Source organism: Mesocricetus auratus, unplaced genomic scaffold (assembly GCF_017639785.1).
Source record: "Mesocricetus auratus isolate SY011 unplaced genomic scaffold, BCM_Maur_2.0 Super-Scaffold_4256, whole genome shotgun sequence".
Classification (NCBI taxonomy): Eukaryota; Metazoa; Chordata; class Mammalia; order Rodentia; family Cricetidae; genus Mesocricetus; species Mesocricetus auratus.
The window spans coordinates 35,280,541-35,299,467 of record NW_024429182.1 but is presented as its reverse complement, the minus strand read 5'-3'; the positions used below and the strand labels follow the sequence as shown (position 1 = coordinate 35,299,467).

General features: G+C 41.4%; 1 protein-coding gene and 1 pseudogene across 2 annotated transcripts in view; one reads left to right on the top strand and one right to left on the bottom strand.

The window, feature by feature from the left end:
• Window positions 1-18,927, top strand: part of Dock8 (dedicator of cytokinesis 8) — a 211,301-nt gene that overhangs the window by 133,198 nt on the left and 59,176 nt on the right. For both annotated transcript variants that reach the window (XM_040746178.1, XM_040746185.1), the window contains 2 exons: window positions 11,626-11,721; window positions 15,598-15,693. In XM_040746178.1, the coding sequence (XP_040602112.1) occupies window positions 11,626-11,721; window positions 15,598-15,693 (192 nt within the window). The remainder of the gene's footprint in view (window positions 1-11,625; window positions 11,722-15,597; window positions 15,694-18,927) is intronic.
• On the bottom strand, window positions 17,630-18,632 carry LOC121135483 (annotated as a pseudogene).

The window sequence follows — 18,927 nt, the reverse complement described above, 5'->3', positions numbered from 1 at the left end:
TGGAGACTTGCTTCTTGAGTTCTTTGTAAATTTTAGAGATCAGCCCTCTGTCAGATATGGGGTTAGTGAATATCTTTTCCCATTCTGTGGGCTGCCTTTTTGTCTTGCTGACTGTGTCCTTTGCCTTACAGAAGCTTCTCAGTTTCAGGAGGTCCCATGTATTAATTGTTGACCTCGTTGTCTGTGCTACTGGTGTTATGTTCAGGAAGCAGTCTCCTGTACCAATTCGTTCAAGGGTACCACCCACTTTCTCTTCTAAGTGTTTCAGTATCTCTAGATTTATGTTGAAGTCTTTGATCCATTTGGACTTAAGTTTTGTGCATGGCGATTGACATGGATCTATCTGTATTCTTCTACATGCCAGCACCCAGTTATGCCAGCACCATTTGTTGAAGATGCTTTCTTTTTTCCATTGTATAGTTTTAGCTTCTTTGCCGAAGATCAGATGTTCATACATGTATGGGTTAATATCAGGGTGTTCAATTTGATTCCATTGGTCTACCTGTCTATTTTTGTGCCAATACCAAGCTGTTTTCAGGACTACAGCTTTATAATAGAGCTTGAGGTCAGAGATGGTGATGCTAGGCCCTCCCACATCAATTGTTAATGGAGAAAATTCCGCCACAGGCTTGCCCACAGGCCAGTGTGAGGGGTCGTTTTTTTTTCAACTGAGGTTCTCTTTTCCCAAATGACTCTAATTTGTATCAAGTTGACATAAAACTGGCCAGCACAATAGGTTTGGAATTATATATAGTCTTTATTATGTTGATGTGTTTCTTTATTCCTAACTTTTCCAGAGACTTTATCATGAATGAATATTGAACGTTATCAAAAGCTTTCTCTGCATCCATTGAGGTCATGTGGCCTCTGTCCTTGAGTCTATGGATATGCTGTATTGCATGTTTTGTTTTGAGTATCTGTACCATCCTTGGAAGGAAGGTCACTTAATCAGAGAATGACTTTTCTGGTGTGCAGTGAATTTTGTCTTCAAGTATTTCATTGAGAACTTTTACATTCATGTTCTTCAGGGGAGATTTTTTAGAATTTTATTATCGTCCTGTTCTTTTCTGGTTTGGGTGAAGGACAATACTGGTTTAGCAGGATGAGTCTGTGGCCTCCTTCCTGTTTCCTAGAGTAGTTTGAGGAATGGCATTAATTCTTGGAAGGGTCTAATGGAATTTAGCAGTGACTCCATCTGTACCTGAGCTTTTTTTTTTTTAATTAGGAGACTTTATTACAGTGTCAGTCTTTATACCTGCTGTAGATCTGCTTAAACTATTTATATTTACTGATTTTGGTAGATCATATATGGATAGAAATTTATCATCCATTTCTTCTAGTATTTTCAAAATACTTGAATATTTGTTCTAAAGTATGCTCTAATGACTCTATGAAATACATAAAGTATTTGTTGTAATATCAGCCTTCTCATCTCTAATTTTATTAGACTGTGTCTTCTTTTTCTTTCTTTTGGTCAGTTTAGCTAGGATTTGTTGATCTTTTTTGTTTTCTTGAAGAAACAACTCTGTTTTCCTTAATTTCTTTTTTTTAGTATTTTTTATCATTTTTATTTTAATTTTAAATAGCTTGTTTTACATGTCAATCCCAGTTCCCTCTCCCTCCCCTCCTCCCGCACTCCCCTTCCCCCCCCTCCCACCCTATTGCCAAATCCTTCCCATTAGGGGATATCTAGAGTCTGTCATTTTACTCTTGGTAGGGTCAAGGCACTCCCCTAAGAGTCCAGGCTGAGAGAGCATCCCTCTTTGTGCTATAGGCACACGAAGACTGTTTGTATACCAGGGATAGACACTGATCCACAGCTCAGGGCCCCATAGGTTGCCCAGGCCTTCTCGCTGACACTCACATTTGGGGGGTCCAGATCAGTCCCATGCTGGCCTCCCCACTGTCAGTCTGGGGTCCAAGAGCTCTCCCCTGTTCAGATCAGCTGTCTCTGCTGGTTTTGCCAGCCCATTCTTTACCAATTTGCTCATCACTCCTCTCTCTCTGTCACTGGGTTCCTTGGGTTCAGTTCAGTGATTAATTGTGTGTTTGCCTCTGCTTCCATCAGTCACTGGATGAAGGCTCCAGGATGGTTATAGACATCAAGTTCATTATCAGGAATGGGCATTCAAGGTGGTCTCTCCACTATTGCTTAGCTTACCAATTGGTGTTATCCCTTTAGATCACTCGAGGTCGATCTGGTGCCTGATCTGTCTTCGATCCTATGATTCCCTCTTCCCCCTATTCTACCCCCACCCCCTCAACTTCCTGTTCCCCCATGACCAACTCTCTTCCTCTTCACCCCCTCCCTTCTCCCCAGGTCCCACTCCCCCCACCCCTTGCCGTGTTCCCCATCCATTCAGGGGATCTTGTCTCCATCCTCTTCCCTTGGGTACTATGCATATATGCATATCGTTTAGGTTCTTTCCTGTTTCCCAGACTCTCTATCAGTGGAAGTGCAGACTGGCACTATCCTGATCCATTTCTAAAATCCATATATGAGTGAGTACATACCATGTTTGTCTTTTTGCGACTGGGTTACCTCACTCAGGATGGTTTCTTCCAGTGCTATCCATTTCCCTGCGAATTTCAAGATTCCATTGTCTTTTTCTGCTGAGTAATACTCCATTGTGTAAATGTACCCCATTTTCTCTATCCATTCTTCAGTTGAGGGGCATCTAGGTTGCTTCCAGGTTCTGGCTATTACAAATAATGCTGCTATGAACATAGTGGAGCAGATGCCCTTGTTGTATGAACTTGCCTCATTTGGATATATGCCTAAGAGTGGAATTGCTGGGTCTAGTGGTATATTAATTCCCATTTTCCTGAGGAATCTCCATACTGATTTCCAAAGAGGCTGTATGAGTCGGCACTCCCACCAGCAGTGGAGGAGTGTTCCATTCTGACAGGAGTAAGATAGTATCTCAGAGTTGTTTTGATTTGCATTTTCCTGATGGCTAAGGATGTTGAGCACTTTCTTAAGGATCTCTTGACCATTTTAGCCTCCTCTACTGAGAATTCTCTATTTAGCTCTGTACCCCACCTTTTAATTGGATCCTTTGGTGTTTTGGAGACTTGTTTCTTGAGTTCTTTGTAAATTTTGGAGATTAGCCCTCTGTCAGATGTAGGGTTAGTGAATATCTTTTCCCATTCTGTGGCCTGCCTTTTTGTCTTTTTGACTGTGTCCTTTGCCTTACAGAAGCTTTTTAGTTTCAGAAGGTCCCATTTGTTAATTGTCGATCTCAGTGCCTGTGCCACTGGTGTTATGTTTAGGAAGTGGTCTCCTGTACCAACTCATTGAAGAGTATCTCCCACTTTCTCTTCTAAAAGTTTCAGTGTGGCTGGATTTATGTTGAGATCTTTGATCCATTTGGACTTAAGTTTTGTACAAGGCGATAAACATGGATCTATCTGCAGTCTTCTGCATACCAGTACCCACTTATGCCAGCACCATTTGTTGAAGATGCTTTCTTTTTTCCATTGTACAGTTTTAGCTTCTTTGTCAAAAATCAGGTGTTCATAGGTGTGTGGGTTAAAATTAGAGCTTTCGATTCGGTTCCATTGGTCTACCTGCCTATTTTTGTGCCAATACCAAGCTGTTTTCAGGACTATAGCTCTATAATAGAGCTTGAAGTCAGGTATGGTGATGCCTCCTGAAGTTCCTTTATTGTATAGGGATGTTTTAGCTATCCTGGGCCTTTTGTTTTTTCCATATAAAGTTGATCAATGTTCTTTCCAGGTCCTTGAAGAATTGGGACAGAATTTTGATAGGGATTGCATTGAATCTGTAGACTGCTTTTGGCAAGATTGCCATTTTTATTATGTTGATCCTACCAATCCAAGAGCATGGGAGATCTTTCCATTTTCTGGTATGTTCTTTGATTTCTTTCTTTAAAGACACAAAGTTCTTGATATGCAGGTATTTAATTTCCTTGGTTAACATTATCCCCAGATATTTGATGCTGTTTTTGGCTATTGTAAAGGGTGATGTTTCTCTGATTTCTTTCTCAGTCACTTCATCATCTGTATATAATAGGGCCACTGATTTTTTTGAGTTTACCTTGTATCCTGCCACATTGCTGAAGGTGTTTATCAGCTCTAGGAGTAACCTTGCGGAGTTTTTTGGGTCACTTATGTAAACTATCATATCATCTGCAAATAGTGAAAGTTTGACTTCTTCTTTTCCTATTTGTATCCCCTTTATCTCCTTTTGTTGTCTTATTGCTGTAGCTAGAACTTCAAGTACAATATTGAAGAGATATGGAGAGAGTGGACAGCCTTGTCTTGTTCCTGATTTTAGAGGAATTGCTTTGAGTTTCTCTCCATTTAGTTTGATGTTAGCTGTTGGTTTACTGTATATTGCTTTTATTATATTCAGGTACATTCCTGTTATCCCTGATCTCTCTAGGACCTTTATCATGAAGGGGTGCTGGATTTTGTCAAAGGCTTTTTCAGCATCTAGTGAGATGATCATGTGGTTTTTCTTTCGCAGATTGTTAATATGGTGGATTACATTGATAGATTTTCTAATGTTGAACCATCCTGCATTCCTGGGATGAAGCCTACTTGATCATGGTGGATGATTTTTCTGATGTATTCTTGAATCCGGTTTGCGAGTATTTTATTGAGTATTTTTGCATCAATGTTCATGAGGGAAATTGGTCTATAGTTCTCTTTCTTAGTTGTGTCTTTGTGTGGCTTGGGTATCAAGGTAATTGTAGCCTCGTAGAAAGAGTTTGGCAGTGAGCCTCCTTCTTCTATTGTGTAGAATACTTTGAGGAGTATTGGAATTAGCTCTTCTTTGAATTTCTGGTAGAATTCTGCACTGAAGCCATCTGGGCCTGGGCTTTTTTTATTTGGGAGACTTTTGATGACTGCTTCTATTTCATTAGGGGTTATAGGTCTGTTTAGATTGTTTATCTGTTCTTGATTTAGTTTTGGCAAGTGATATGTATCCAGGAAATTGTCCATTTCCTTTAAATTTTCAAATTTTGTGGAGTACAGATTTTCAAAGTATGCCCTGATGATTCTCTGGATTTCCTCAGAGTCTGTTGTTATGTCCCCTTTTTCATCCCTGATTTTGTTAATTAGCATGCTCTCCCTCTGTCTTGGACAGAGGTTTATATATTTTGTTGATTTTCTCAAAGAACCAACTCTTTGTTTCATTGATTCTTCTCAGTGTTTTTCTGGTTTCTACTTGATTGATTTCAGCCCTCAATTTGATTATTTCCTGGCATCTGCTCCTCCTGGGGGAGTTTGCTTCTTTTTGTTCTAGAACATTCAGCTGTGCTATTAATTCTCTAGTATGACTGTTCTCCAGTTTTTTCAGTGGGCACTTAGTGCTATAAACTTTCCTCTCAGCACTGCTTTCAGAGTGTCCCATAAGTTTGTGTATGTTGTGTCTTCATTCTCATTGAAATCGAGGAAGTCTTTAATTTCTTTTTTTATTTGTTCCTTTACCCAGGGATGGTGCAATTGTGCATTGTTCAATCTCCATGAGTTTGTAGGGTTTCTGCAATTTGTGTTATTGTTGAATTCTAATGTTAATGCATGGTGGTCTGATAAGATGCAGGGGGTTATTCCAATTTTTTTTGTATCTGTGGAGATTTGCTATGTTTCCTATTATGTGGTCAATTTTAGAGAAGGTTCCATGTGGTGCCGAGAAGAAGGTATATCCCTTTGTATTTGGGTGGAATGTTCTATAGATGTCTGTTAAACCCAGTTGGGTCATAACTTCTATTAGTTCTTTTGTTTCTTTGTTAAGTTTCTGTCTGGAGGTCCTGTCTAGCGGTGAGAACGGAGTGTTGAAGTCTCCTTCTATTAGTGTGTGAGATTTTATGTGCATTTTGAGCTTTTCTTTCACGAATGTAGGTGCCTTTGTATTTGGGGCATAGATGTTTAAAATTAAGACTTCGTCTTGATGTATTTTTCCTTTGATGAATATGAAGTGTCCTTCTTCATCTCTTTTGATTGATTTTAATTTGAAGTCTAATTTATTAGATATTAGGATTGCTATACCCGCTTGTTTCTTGGGACCGTTTGATTGGAAGATCTTTTCCCAACCCTTTACTCTGAGATAACGTCTGTCTTTGATGTTGAGATGTGTTTCTTGTATGCAGCAGAAGGAAGGGTTCTGTCTTTGTATCCATTCTGCTAGTCTGTGTCTTTTTATAGGCAAGTTGAGGCCGTTGACATTGAGGGATATTAATGACCATTGATTGGTGATCCTTGTTTGTGCTTGATTTATTATTAGTGAAGTTATTTTGTGTAGTTTCTACTCCCTTTTTCTTTTGGTGTTTTGTAAAGTGTGATTTTATATTGCCTGTGTCTTTGTGAATGTAGTTATCTTCCTTGGCTCTAGGTTTTCCTTCTAGCATTTTCTGTAGAGCTGGATTCATGGATACATATTTTTTAAATCTGGCTTTGTCATGGAATATTTTGTTTTCTTCATCTATGGTAATTGAGAGCTTTTCTGGATATAGTAGTCTGGGCTGGCGTCCTTGTTCCCTTAGAGTTTGTAGGGCATCTGTCCAGGATCTTCTGGCTTTCATCGTTTCCATTGAGAAGTCAGGTGTAATTCGGATAGGTCTGCCTTTGTATGTTACTTGGCCTTTTTCTTTAGCTGCTCTTAATATTTTCTCTTTACTCTGTAGGTTTGATGTTTTGATTATTATATGGCGAGGTGACTTCTTTTTGTGGTCGAGCCTATTTGGTGTTCTGTACGATTCTTGTACTTGCATAGGCATATCTTTCTTTAGGTTAGGGAAGTTTTCTTCTATGATTTTGTTGAATATGTTTTCTGTACCTTTAAGTTGAATTTCTTCACCTTCTTCTATACCTATTATTCTCAGGTTTGGCTTCTTCACGGTGTCCCATATTTCCTGGATATTTTGTGTTAAGGATTTGTTGGTTTTGAGATTTTCTTTGGTTGACGACTCTATATCCTCTAATGAGTCTTCAACACCTGAGATTCTCTCTTCTATCTCTTGTATTCTATTGGTGATACTTGCGTCTGTAGTTCCTGATCGTTTACCCAGCTTTTCTATTTCCAGCATCCCTTCATTCTGTGTTTTCTTTATCGTTTCTATTTCAGCTTTCAATCCTTCAACTGTTTGAGTTGTTTCCTTAATTTTTTTGGTTGTTCTTTCTTGGTGCTCTTTAGATTCTTTGAGAGATTTGTTTATTTCTTGAAATTTTTCCCCCATTTCATGGATTTTTTTTTCTATTTCTTTAAGGGATTTCCTCGTTTCTTCTTTGAGGGTCTCCATCATCTCCATGAAATAATTTTTAAGGTCTGTCTCCTCTTCTTTGTCTATGTAGTGCTTTTCGGGTCTTGCTGGTGTTGGATCCTTGGATTCTGGTGGGGTCATGTTGGTGTTTCTATTGCTGAGTGATCTCTTATTCTATCTTCTTCCCATCTCTTCTTTCAGTGGGTGCTGGTGGGGTCTTTCCGTCTCCACTGGTCTTCTTCCTTCCTGCAGCTGAAGCTGGGGATGCTGACACGGAGTTTGGGTCCTGGTAGGGCTGATGTCTTTCCTGAAGCTCGTCTCACTGGGGTTGGGGGTCTTGGAATTGTTGACTTCTTTGCTGTGTGGGCAGGTCTCCTGAAGCTGTACTTGCTGGGGTTGGGGTCTTGGAAGGGCTGATGTCTTTCCTGAAGCTGGACTCGCTGGGGTTGGGGTCTTGGAGGGGCTGATGTCTTTCCTGTGTGGGCGGGTCTTCTGGATGCCAGAAGCGGCCCGGAAGATCAAGGGGGATGGGGAATGGGCAGGCGGTCCCCGCCAGAGACCCAATCTCACCTGAAGCTGGACTCGATGGGGTTGGGGTCTTGGAGGGGCTGATGTCTTTCCTGTGTGGGCGGGTCTTCTGGATGCCAGAAGCGGCCCGGAAGATCAAGGGGGATGGGGGATGTATCTACTAATTGGAAATTTGACTTGTTCTTATTTTTCTAATCTAAGACTTTGAGGTACATTACCAAGTTATTCAATATTTATCTGAGTTAGGAAAAGTTTTTAAAATGTATTATTTTTGTGTGTGTGTGTGTGTGTGTGTGTGTGTGTGTGTGTGTGTGTGTGTGTGTGTGTGGTGTAGAATTCATATGGAGGACATAGGACAACTTTGTAGAATCAGTTCTCTCCCTTTGCTCTTAAGTAGGTTCTGGTGAGCAAACTCAGGATGTCCAGTTTGTACAGCAGAGACTTTTGCCCATGGAACTATCTCCACAGAACCATGTTCTCAACCCCTTCCTCCTAATAACTTTAGTGTCATATTCATCATTCAATAAAGTGTTATTCAATCTCTGGTAGTTTGTATATTTTCTGTAATTTCTCTTGTTATTGATTTCTAGTTCTCTTCCACTTTAATTTACTTTTAGTTCCTAAGACTTGTTTTGCATTGTTGGCAATGTGTTCTATTTTAGAGAAAGTTATGTGGGCAATGGAGACGAAGGTGTATTCTGCATTTTGCGTGAATTCTGTGGACATATGTCAAGTCTGTAGATTTATGATGTGAATTAATGCTGGCATTTCTGTTAGTTTTTTGTTTTTGTTTTGTTTTGTCTGAATGGCCTGTTTATTGGTAAGAGGGGTTTTGACGTTACTTACTATTGTTGTATTTAGTTCAGATCTGTCCCTTTAAATACAGTGGACTTTGTTTCATGAAATTGGGTGTGCTAATTTTTAGTACATATGTTTGTAATTGTAATTTTTCTTGATAAATTGTTTCCTTAATCAGCATGAAGTCACCTTCTTTATTACTTCTTCCCCTTTTTTGGTTATTTTGAGACAGGGTTTCTCTGTGTAGCCCTGACAGTCCTGGAATTCACTGTAAACCAAGCTGGCCTCAAACTCAGAAATCTACCTGTCTCTGCCTCCTAAGTGCTGGGATTAAAGGCATGCACTATTACCTGTCTTCTTTGTTTCTCTTTACTTATTTGGTTTAAGGTCTGTTTTGTTGGATATTGGTAGAGTTACCCCTGCCTGCTTTCTAGTTCCATTTGCTTATAATCATTTCCCCCCCATGCTTTCACCCTAAGGCTATGAAAGTCACTTTGAAGTTGCCATGTAAGGAATCAAATAGGTTTTGATTTTAAATGTAATTGGATAGTCATTGTCTTTTCATTGGAGAATTTAGATAATTAACATTTAGAGTTATTTAAAGTTATACATTAATGATTGCAATTCTGTTGTTTCTGTACTTAGTATTAGTCTCCTATCCCACATTTGCTTATTTACTATTCTAGTAAATTACTTTATTCTTTTCATATGGCCTCATAAGTATGTTTATATCTTTCTCTTTGTTGTGTGCTAAGTTAGTGGGCATGAAATTTCTGTAGTTTGTGCTTGTCATTGAAAGTTTTTCTTTCTTCTTCAATTATGAAGATTAACTTTGGGGAATGCAGTGAGCTGTGCCACCACATATGACCTTTTAAATTCTTAGTCTGGGATTTCATTGGAATCCATTGCTACATAACAGGTCATTATTGGAGGAGTAATGTTGCTTTGAATTTTCAATTCTCTCATGTTTCTACAGTGAGACTTGTACATAAGGGATTAAGTCATTGGTTGGATTTGCTGATAATCTGTTTTATTTGAAATATTCCACTATCAGGCAGGCTGGATTTTAATAGTACTGAGTGCTTTCCTTCCCACCAGACTGGGGCTATGGCTTTGTGGTTAAATCACATCCTCAGAATGCATGTTTAGGATGCCAAGCACAATCTACAGCACAGGAACAAATGGTCTTTGTGTGATTGAGTGCAGATTGTGTCTGTGTATGTTGTGTATCTGTGTTCACATGCCTGAAGCAGGTGCAGAGTACATATGTGTAGTCAGTTGTTTGAGCGCAGGGTTAATACCATCTCTGTGTTCCTTCTCTGACTATTTGGGTTTGAGCTTCAGTTGATTGCAGGGACTTTGTGGTATTATGTGCTTCCTACATTGATCTTTTTGTTGTTTGTAACACAACCAACAGTCTGTAGATACTAGAAGGGACTGTCACCAGGCTTTGTACTGGCGTGAACCCTAGTACCTTTAAGGATTTGCCACTATGCTGGGAACAAAGCATAATACAGGCCAGTTTATTTTAGACAACAAGGTACTGATAAGGATAGCCACCATAAACCGAGATAGCTAACCCTGAACATCTTGGGGACTGTGAGTCGGCACAAAATGACTGGCACCAGATGTCCAGGGAACCCAAAGGTAAATGATGGTGTCATCCACTCTATAACTCTTTTCAGCCACTTTGGTGTCATTCTGTGTAAACGTGGCCTTGAGGTCATAGGCCTTCCCTTTCGCCTTTGCCTTCTCTAGCCTGCCTGTGTGTGTCTGTCTATAAGCCTGTGTGCCTGCCTTCACGTGGCCCCTATGCAGGGTTTACCTTTGTTCCTGTGCCTGCCCATGCATGGCCGCTGTTCCTCAAGATGTGCATGGGTGCCCGTGGGCAGCGGCCGCAGCATTTATGAAGAAAGTACATCTTATGTGCCACAGTCCCTTCAGCTGAAGCCTCCCGTGACCCTCCTCTTTTCCTGACATTGAATCTTGGTCTTCACACACTGCTTGTCCACTCCTGGGGAGCAAATGAGTCTCACTGCAGCTGTGGAATTCCTTCCATGTAGAACGCTGCGTAGTTTGGAGTCTTCAGAGGTAGCTGTGCAGGGAAGGCCTTGACCTCTAAAGGCCCCTTGCCACTGACTCACAGGGGTCTGTTTAAAACGTCCTTGGCACTGCTCCTGTCAGGCTGGAGAACAGGGGATTTCCTAGCACCTGGTTGTTGTACAGACCACATGATTTCTGTCTGGACTGCATGTCTCCTCAGTGGTTTGTCCCATGTGGGTTATGCTGTTTGAATCTAAGGTTTGAGTGTCCTCCTTCTTTGAGCTCCATCTCTCCTCTTTGCAAATACATAATCATTCCCTCCCTCCCTTCCTCTCTCTACCTCTCCCTCCCTGCCTTTCTCTCCCTTTCTGTCTGTCTGTCTGTCTGTCTCTCTCTCTCTCTCTCTCTCTCTCTCTCTCTCTCTCTCTCTCTCTCTCTCTCTCTCTCTCTCTCTCTGTTTCTGTCTCTGTCTCTCTCTCTCAAATTATCTGGTACATAAGAATATAAAAGAGTTTCCCAGGGCTCTCTCCATCTTAACCTCAGGTTCCTGTCCACTGTGTTGCTCTGTGTCTCTCTCTGCTTTGGGATTAGAACCCTCCCCAGTCAGGAGCACTTCCAGAATGACCTCTGAACTGTTTCCTGCTGTGTTTAAGTATTTTTTCTTTCTTTTGTTGTTGCTGTTTGTTTGTTGGGTTTTTGTTTGTTTGTTTTTTGTCACCATCCTTGTAGGATGGCTGCTCTCCAAACATCCTGCTTTATCCCTAGGGGAATCCCAGTGGTTGATGCGTAGTTCCTGTGTCTAAACTACATTTTTACCCTATATCACTACACACTAAACTATTAACAGTGATTATCTCAGGAGCACGTGAAATTAATTTACTTTCTTTGCTTTGTTTTGTATTTATATGTGGCCATTATTTTGGTTCTATTACAGCAAAGGACATATAATAAAAACGAATTCTGAGCCACTTTGTTCTTCCAGTGTGTCACTATCAGTTGACAGTGGGTCATGATTTATGTGTTTCAGATTGCTGATCGAAACTGCAGCCGGATGTCTTACTATGGCTCTGGCAATAATGATGTTCCAGGTTCCACTGCAGCCCCAAGACCGGTCAGCAAAAAGGTACAGACAGAGTGGTGTGAGGATAAATCCAGCATGAGAAAGGACTCACCTGTGTCTTCATGTTACTGCTGAAAATATAAATGAAGTGCTCTCTGCCCTGGTTTCCTGCCCAGCTAACAATGCACGTGTGTGTGTGTGCGTGCGTGTGTGCACACATGCTGAGTCTTGTCTCTTCGTTTTTACCATTTTACATTTTAACTTTTCAGTAACTCAGTGGTTCTTCAATTTAACCATGCATCTGAATTACCTGGAGGGTTTTGTAAACTGTTTTGTGGGCCCTTTCTCCATTGTTTCTAAGTCAGTACATCTGAGCCATGTCCTAAGAACTTAGATTTCGAACAAGTTACCAGAGCTGGTGCTGATTTAAATATCCAGCTATGAGAACCACTGTGTTCACTTCTTTTTTAGGAGAAGGTAAGCTGTTGAAAATTCATCTTTGACAAAAGCAAATGGCAAAAATAGATATTATTTCAATACTATATGAAGTCACATGTCTTCTTGACCAAACGATCTTGGCTGAGACCAAGTGCAGTATGAAACAATCTCAGTGATTCCTCTTGATGATCTATAATCAGCCTTAACTCTGAAATCAGAAGCCATGCAAAGTAGGGAATTCCTGAAACCAACTGAAATCCCCAGTCAGCACAGTGGATATGGTCGAGAGAGATGTGAGCCGTGAAACCAGTGGTCTGTCAAGTGTTCTCTGCTAGGCACAGCACCCAAGAGTGGAAGCTACTTAAGTTGAGGTCATGATTATCTCACAAGATCCTTATTTAAGTACAGATGCACTAACTGCTGTTACACACACAGCTGTTATGAAATCACTAACAGCACAGGAAGATTTTATTACACAGGCAGGGAAAGCATGAGCCTCAGGATGGAGGAGTGAAGGGTAGGGAATGGAAGGTGCCACTGGGCCTGATGTGGTAGACTCTGCAGTAATCCAGGCACCAGATGTCAGCAAGACATTCAGAAATTAACTATGAGAGGAAAAGAATGTATGGTTAGGCCCAAAACTGACTTATCACCTACCCCAAAGTTTAGCATTAGGCTGTCACAGCCACGAGTTCCAAGTTCTGCTTTCCTTTAAAAAACTATATTATTTAAGGTTGAGCACGGTGGCACAGCCCTTAACCCCTAGCACTAGGTAGAGGCAGAGTGATCTCTGTGAGTTCAAGACCAGCCTGATCTACATAGAATGTTCTAGTAAACCAGAGATATATAGTGACTCCTGTCTCAAATAAATAAATAACAATAAATAAAATAAAAACCTGAAACAGTCAACATACTGGCCTAAAGGCTGACTTCCTTAGTGCATATCCTGTTTGGTTTTGCAGTTGGCTTGCTTTGACCTGGAATGACTGGAAGGGAGGCAGTTTCATTTCAGAGGGTAGCTTAGCCAGCGTGTTGCCTTTATAGCTCAGCAAACAGGGCTTTGCTGCTTGGCTGTCTTCTATAACCTCTGGAGCAAGGTGTTCTTACAATAACACTGTCCAGTAAGCAACATAAAATGACATTAAGAAGCAGCTTATCCCTGTCTAATCTCTTCCTGCCATAAGACTCTGGCAGACAGGCTGACCTATTTCTAGCAGCTAACTCCGAGGCTGGCAGAGCATCTTTCTTCCCACGGGAGGATGGACGTGTAGCATGTTATCACGTGCACAGTTGGCAACAGCAGAGTTCACGCAAACCCCACCTTTCCCAGATGGCAAGGGCTCAGACTCACATCAGCAAGCAAAGGTGCTCCCATGTGTTAAGATTGCTAAGGTTTAATCCACCTGGTAGAACGGGGAAACGGTGGGTGAATTGAACTGACAGTGGGTGAGGGGCGGAATAGAACACTCTGACGTCTGCTCAGAGATTTTTCCACTTGTCTCCTTTGGATAAGTAGCCCTCACATCTGAATACCTGTAAAACATTTACTGTCAAGTAAAATCCATTGTGTGCATGCTATCCTGTGGGTCATTTGAAAGTTTGTGATGAGCAGCCATTGTTACAACCAGTTTTTGCTACTTCCGTGTAAAGATGCCATATTTTAAGTGTTGAAACAGTTTTCACTCTCCTAGCCACTGAGAAACAAGAGTCTATCTGGGTTACTTCTCGGCTTTGTATGTATATATAAGATGAGCGAAAACCACAGAGAATTCTGGCCATTGCTTCTGCATTTAGTTGGTATGGCACTGTCTTGATTTGTCCAGGACTGAGAACGTCCCCACCAGGAGGGTCTTTGAATTTTGGGAGCAGAAAAGTACCAAGCAAACCAAGATGAGTTATTAGCCTTCCTTTTGATCCTCAACTTCTTCCTCTTCAAAATGATTGTCGGGAGAATAAACAAGTACCCAGTTAGGTTGAAGAATGGGAAAATGAGAAAGTTAAAATGTACTGTCTGTGTAACGTTTGCTACAGAGCAGTCAGGAAACTGGATGGGACAAAACGGCATAATAGAGCTCTGAGTGAGTCTTCGAACATCTGCATCTGGGACACAGGACTTTAGAAATCTTTAGAGGTCAGGGTTGCCATGACCTGCATGGCATTAGGACTGACCTCACTGAAGGAACAACAGACATGTGTACAGGAAAGCTGGCATCCAGTGGGCTGTAGGTTCTAATGGAGACACACTAGCAGCCTGGAGACTCCGTGTATTTGTTATATAAGCTGGAGGAGGAGGCTGGTTAGTTAAGTGTGGTAGGGAATCTCTGTGAGGAAGCAGTCTCAGGGAGGACAAAACTGTAGTTGGTACTTTCTGCACACACTGACAACATCAGTGCTTGGACCAGGGGGAGGTCTTACTGTTCCATATAGGTCTGAGGCATTGGGTTCCTTGACATGGTTGTGCTCTTGTCAAAAATACCCATTCACTCGGGATGTCATCCCCTCCCCACACAGACCACTGTCTCTGCCCTCTTTTATTTTGTTTTGAGACAGGGACTCACTATGTATTCCCACCTGGTCTGAAACTCACTATGTAGACTATGTTAGCCTCAAATTCGGAGATCTACCTGCCTCTGTCTCCTGAATTCTGGAATTAAGATGTACACCACCACATCCAGTCCTTTAAAATTTTTTTCTTTGGTTTTTCAAGACAGGGTTTCTCTGTGTAGCTTTGTAGACCAGGCTAACCTTGAACTCACAGAGATATGCCTTCCTCTGCCTCCTGAATGTTGGGATTAAAGGCATGCACCACCACCACCACCATCCGGCTTAAAAAAATTATGTGTGTTTTAATGCAGAGATCTACTCATAAACCCATCCTTCACATCTCCCACATGAAGCTATAGTAGGACTGTGCAAAGAAAAATTGTCCAGCCTAGAAGGCATTTGAATATCATCCAGACAGTGGTTCTCAGAGTGTAGCTCAGGACCAGCAGTACCAGCATCCCTTGGGAAACTCGATAGAATGCAAATTCTTAGCTCCAGACCTTCTGAATCAGAATCGCTAAGGGTGGCACCAGCTAGCTCAGTGTTACTAAGTCTCCAAGGGATTCTGACTCACGTTCAAACTTGAGGATCATTGCTAACGACAGACGAGTCCTGTGGCTGAGCAAACTAAGGGTAGAGAGAGGAAAGCATTGCGTGGTTTGTGGGACTTCAAAGGTCATTCCTCTCCGACATACAGCACCAGTTCCCAGTACTGCCCAGGAGGGCTTCCCCATAGAGTGCAACTGTTATTCCAGGGCTGGGGCTGTGGTGCAGTGGCACCCTTTGCCTCCCCAAATGTGGTTTCAGCACTGATGTTACCACCTGTCACGTATGGCCTGGTAAGTTCAGAATTCATGCTTCTGGAACTAACCAGCTGTTATGTTAGCAAAGAAGGAAAAGGGGTCCAGTGAGTAATACTTGCCATCACAGCCTGGTTTTTGTTTGTTTGTTGTTTAGCATTTTCACGAGGAGCTCGCCCTGCAGATGGTGGTCAGCACCGGACTAGTGAGAGAAACCGTCTTCAAGTATGCCTGGTTCTTCTTCGAACTTCTGGTGAGATTCTTGCATTTGTATCTCTGCTCATCAGGCAAGCAAAGCACACGGGGGAAAGGCAGTTCTCTGTGTCAGGACCTGGCTGTAAAGCTCGGACTGTTCCTTGAAATGCAATTCTCCTTCACCCTCTATCTGTCTCCCACCGAACTTTATCGACTGCACCTTGAAAATCCATCCCCACTTTTGCATCTCATCACGCTCCCCCCCCCCCCCGGTCAGGCCACCATCATTTCTCATGTGTCTCTTGCAGTATCTTCCTTTTTCTTCCTCCTGTGTTTTTTTTCTCTAGCCCATCTCTCCTGCCCCAGGCAGCCAATCTCATCATGGCTTCCATATGCTAGAATTAAAGTGCCATTGTTTTCATATTCAAACACTAGCACGCCCCATTCCCCTTTGTATTGCTTGTTTTGCTTATACTTCAAAAACCAAGAAAAACTTTGAATTCAATGTTCAAATGCCAAAGAAAGCAACAGCAGAGCACATACTTTGGGTCTTGAATGAAGTTGGTAAGCACTAGCTGGCGCAACAGTAGACATTTTTCATATATATGACCTTAGTATCTAGAACTCTTCTTAACCAAGGTCTCTGAATAAACACCAACATGTTTTAGGATGAAATATATACAAAGAATAACCGTGTGTTCTTTGGGGATTTAAGCATTCAGGTCTATCCAAATTTGAATTCAGATCTTTTGGAAAGTGAGGTGCTCACACTAAAAAAAGCAACTATGCTACATTTTCTGCTGCTTCCTTTTGGACAATGACACCTTAACTATCTGCAGCTTCATCATCCAACAAAATGGAAAGGGTAAAAACAGGAAAGCATGCCATCCAGTTAGGGATTCAAACGAGTGACTTTTATTCCTCTGCTCTGAAAAGTTGTACGGGGGTGGGGGAGGACTAAAAACCAAGGAATAATAATGTACTTTGGGACTTCGAATTTGAAAAGCAGAACCAGGTATCTACCAGTTTGCTCAGACACAGCATACTTAGTGACCCTGTATTAAAAGACTGTTAAATTGGAATATGAAATATACCCACCACCCTTCAGTAGAGTGTGGTATAAACACTTTATACCCCAAACTATTGGCAGCAGTTTCAATGTGATCAGGGTAAATGTGGAGTAGAGATGTTCTTAACACGGCTAGGACTCAATGAAACATACTAAAATCATGATTACATTTTGAAATAAAAATGCACAAAACCCAAATAGGAACTTTTGAGATCTTTTTCATTTGAAAGTAATCTAAATGCTATTAAATTCACAAATATGCTAATTTTTATTACCCAATCCTAATTATCTAAAACACACATTGCAAACATACAAATATCGATTCTCTCCACATGTCAGTGTCCACTCATCATGGTTTTGGAAATGGGAAGAATAGATTCCCCTTAAATTGCAAGTCAGTAGGTGCTTCTTTACAGTTAACTTTAGCAAAATTCATATAAAATAGCAATTAACAATGATCTTCTTTACTTATTAACTCACAAGGAAACACCTTCAAAACTGCATTTTTGTTAAAGTTTCTGTACTAAAATGTAGAAACACTGAACAAACAAATATTGAAGAGTTAAAAATTCCTTAATTTTTTATTCCTGTTACCACAATTTACAGGGCAATATACCTGATGTAACGAAAAGAAAAAGAAAGACAAAGCTACAACAGATAAAAGACCCCAGGAGTGTACATCTAATTGACACTACATTGCATTGATCAGTAGCTGTACTTTTTGCAGACTGTGGTTATGGCCGTCCTGAACAAGAAGGGTTTCCTGTTTAAGCTGCAGTAGCTTTTCTGACTATGGATTATCGTTCCTCCTGTGGCAGATTTTTACAGTTCCTCTAATGCATTTAGGACGACTGTCTCAAAGTAACCTCAGCTTTCCTGACAACTCCTCGCTCTCTCTCCTGCTAAAAACTGTAGCCCCTTTCTGCTATGTTCTTTTAAAACCTTCTGCTACCATATCTGCCACTTCACCACCAGATCCACAGCTACCACCATAGTTATCTCCACCAAAACTTCCTCCTTCATCGTAACCATCATATCCTCCACCACCACCACACCCACCACCTTGGTTTCCATATCCTGGTCCACCACCACCTTAGCCTCCTCTACCACTGTAACCAGGACACCACCATAGTTGCCACCATCACCTCCAAATCCATTCTATCCACCCTTGCCACCTCTGTAACTGCCTCTGCTGCCACCACCTCCACCACCATGGCCTCCTCTTCCACCAAAGTTTCCACCACAACCAAAATTACCTCCACCACCTCCAAAGTTTCTCCATGACCCATAAAATTGCCAGATCCACCTCTGTGACCTCTCTGTGATCCAGCAGACTGCATCTCTTGTTTAGAAAGGGCCTTTTTCACTTCACAATTATGCCCACTAATAGTGTGGTATTTCTGAACAACAATTTTATCAACGGTGTCATGATCATCAAAAGTTACAAAAGCAAATCCACTCTTTTTTCCACTCTGCCTGTCTTCCATAACTTCTATGGTTTCAATTTTGCCATACTTTTCAAAGTAGTCTCTCAGATTATATTCTTCTGTATCTTCTTTAATACCACCAACAAAAATTTTCTTCACTGTTAAATGGGCACCAGGCTTTACAGAATCCTCTCTAGAAACGGCTCTCTTTGGTTCCACCACACGCCCATCAACCCTGTGTGGCCAAGCACACATCGCAGCATCCACCTCTTTAACACAAGAGTAGGTCACAAAACCAAAGCCCCTGGAACAGTTTGTTTGGGGGTCTCTCATTACCACACAGTCGGTGAGTGTGCCCCATTTCTTAAAATGTTCTCTTAAGCTATCATCTGTGGTTTCAAAGCTCAGACCACCAATAAACAGCTTCCTCAACTGTTCTGGTTCCTTTGGATCATGGCCCTCCATTTTGAGACCAGACTCACCTCTTCCAACTTGAGTTCAATATCAAAGTGCCATTTTTAAAAAAAAGAAAATCATAACTAAAACGTCCTTGTACAATCCAAATGTGTACCTCTGTCTCATGCCAGGACCCCTCATTCAGCCACATTGTGCCCCCTTTAGTTCCTGGAAAGTACCAGGTCTGGCCTTTTTTTTTTTTATAATTCCCTCTCACAAACTACTTCTTATTACCTATCCCCAACAGCTTCCTGCTCATCTTCTAACTCCACCTTAAATGTCACCACCTGCAGGTAGAGCCCTTCTGGGCCACCTTATGCTGTAATGGGCGTTCTGATTT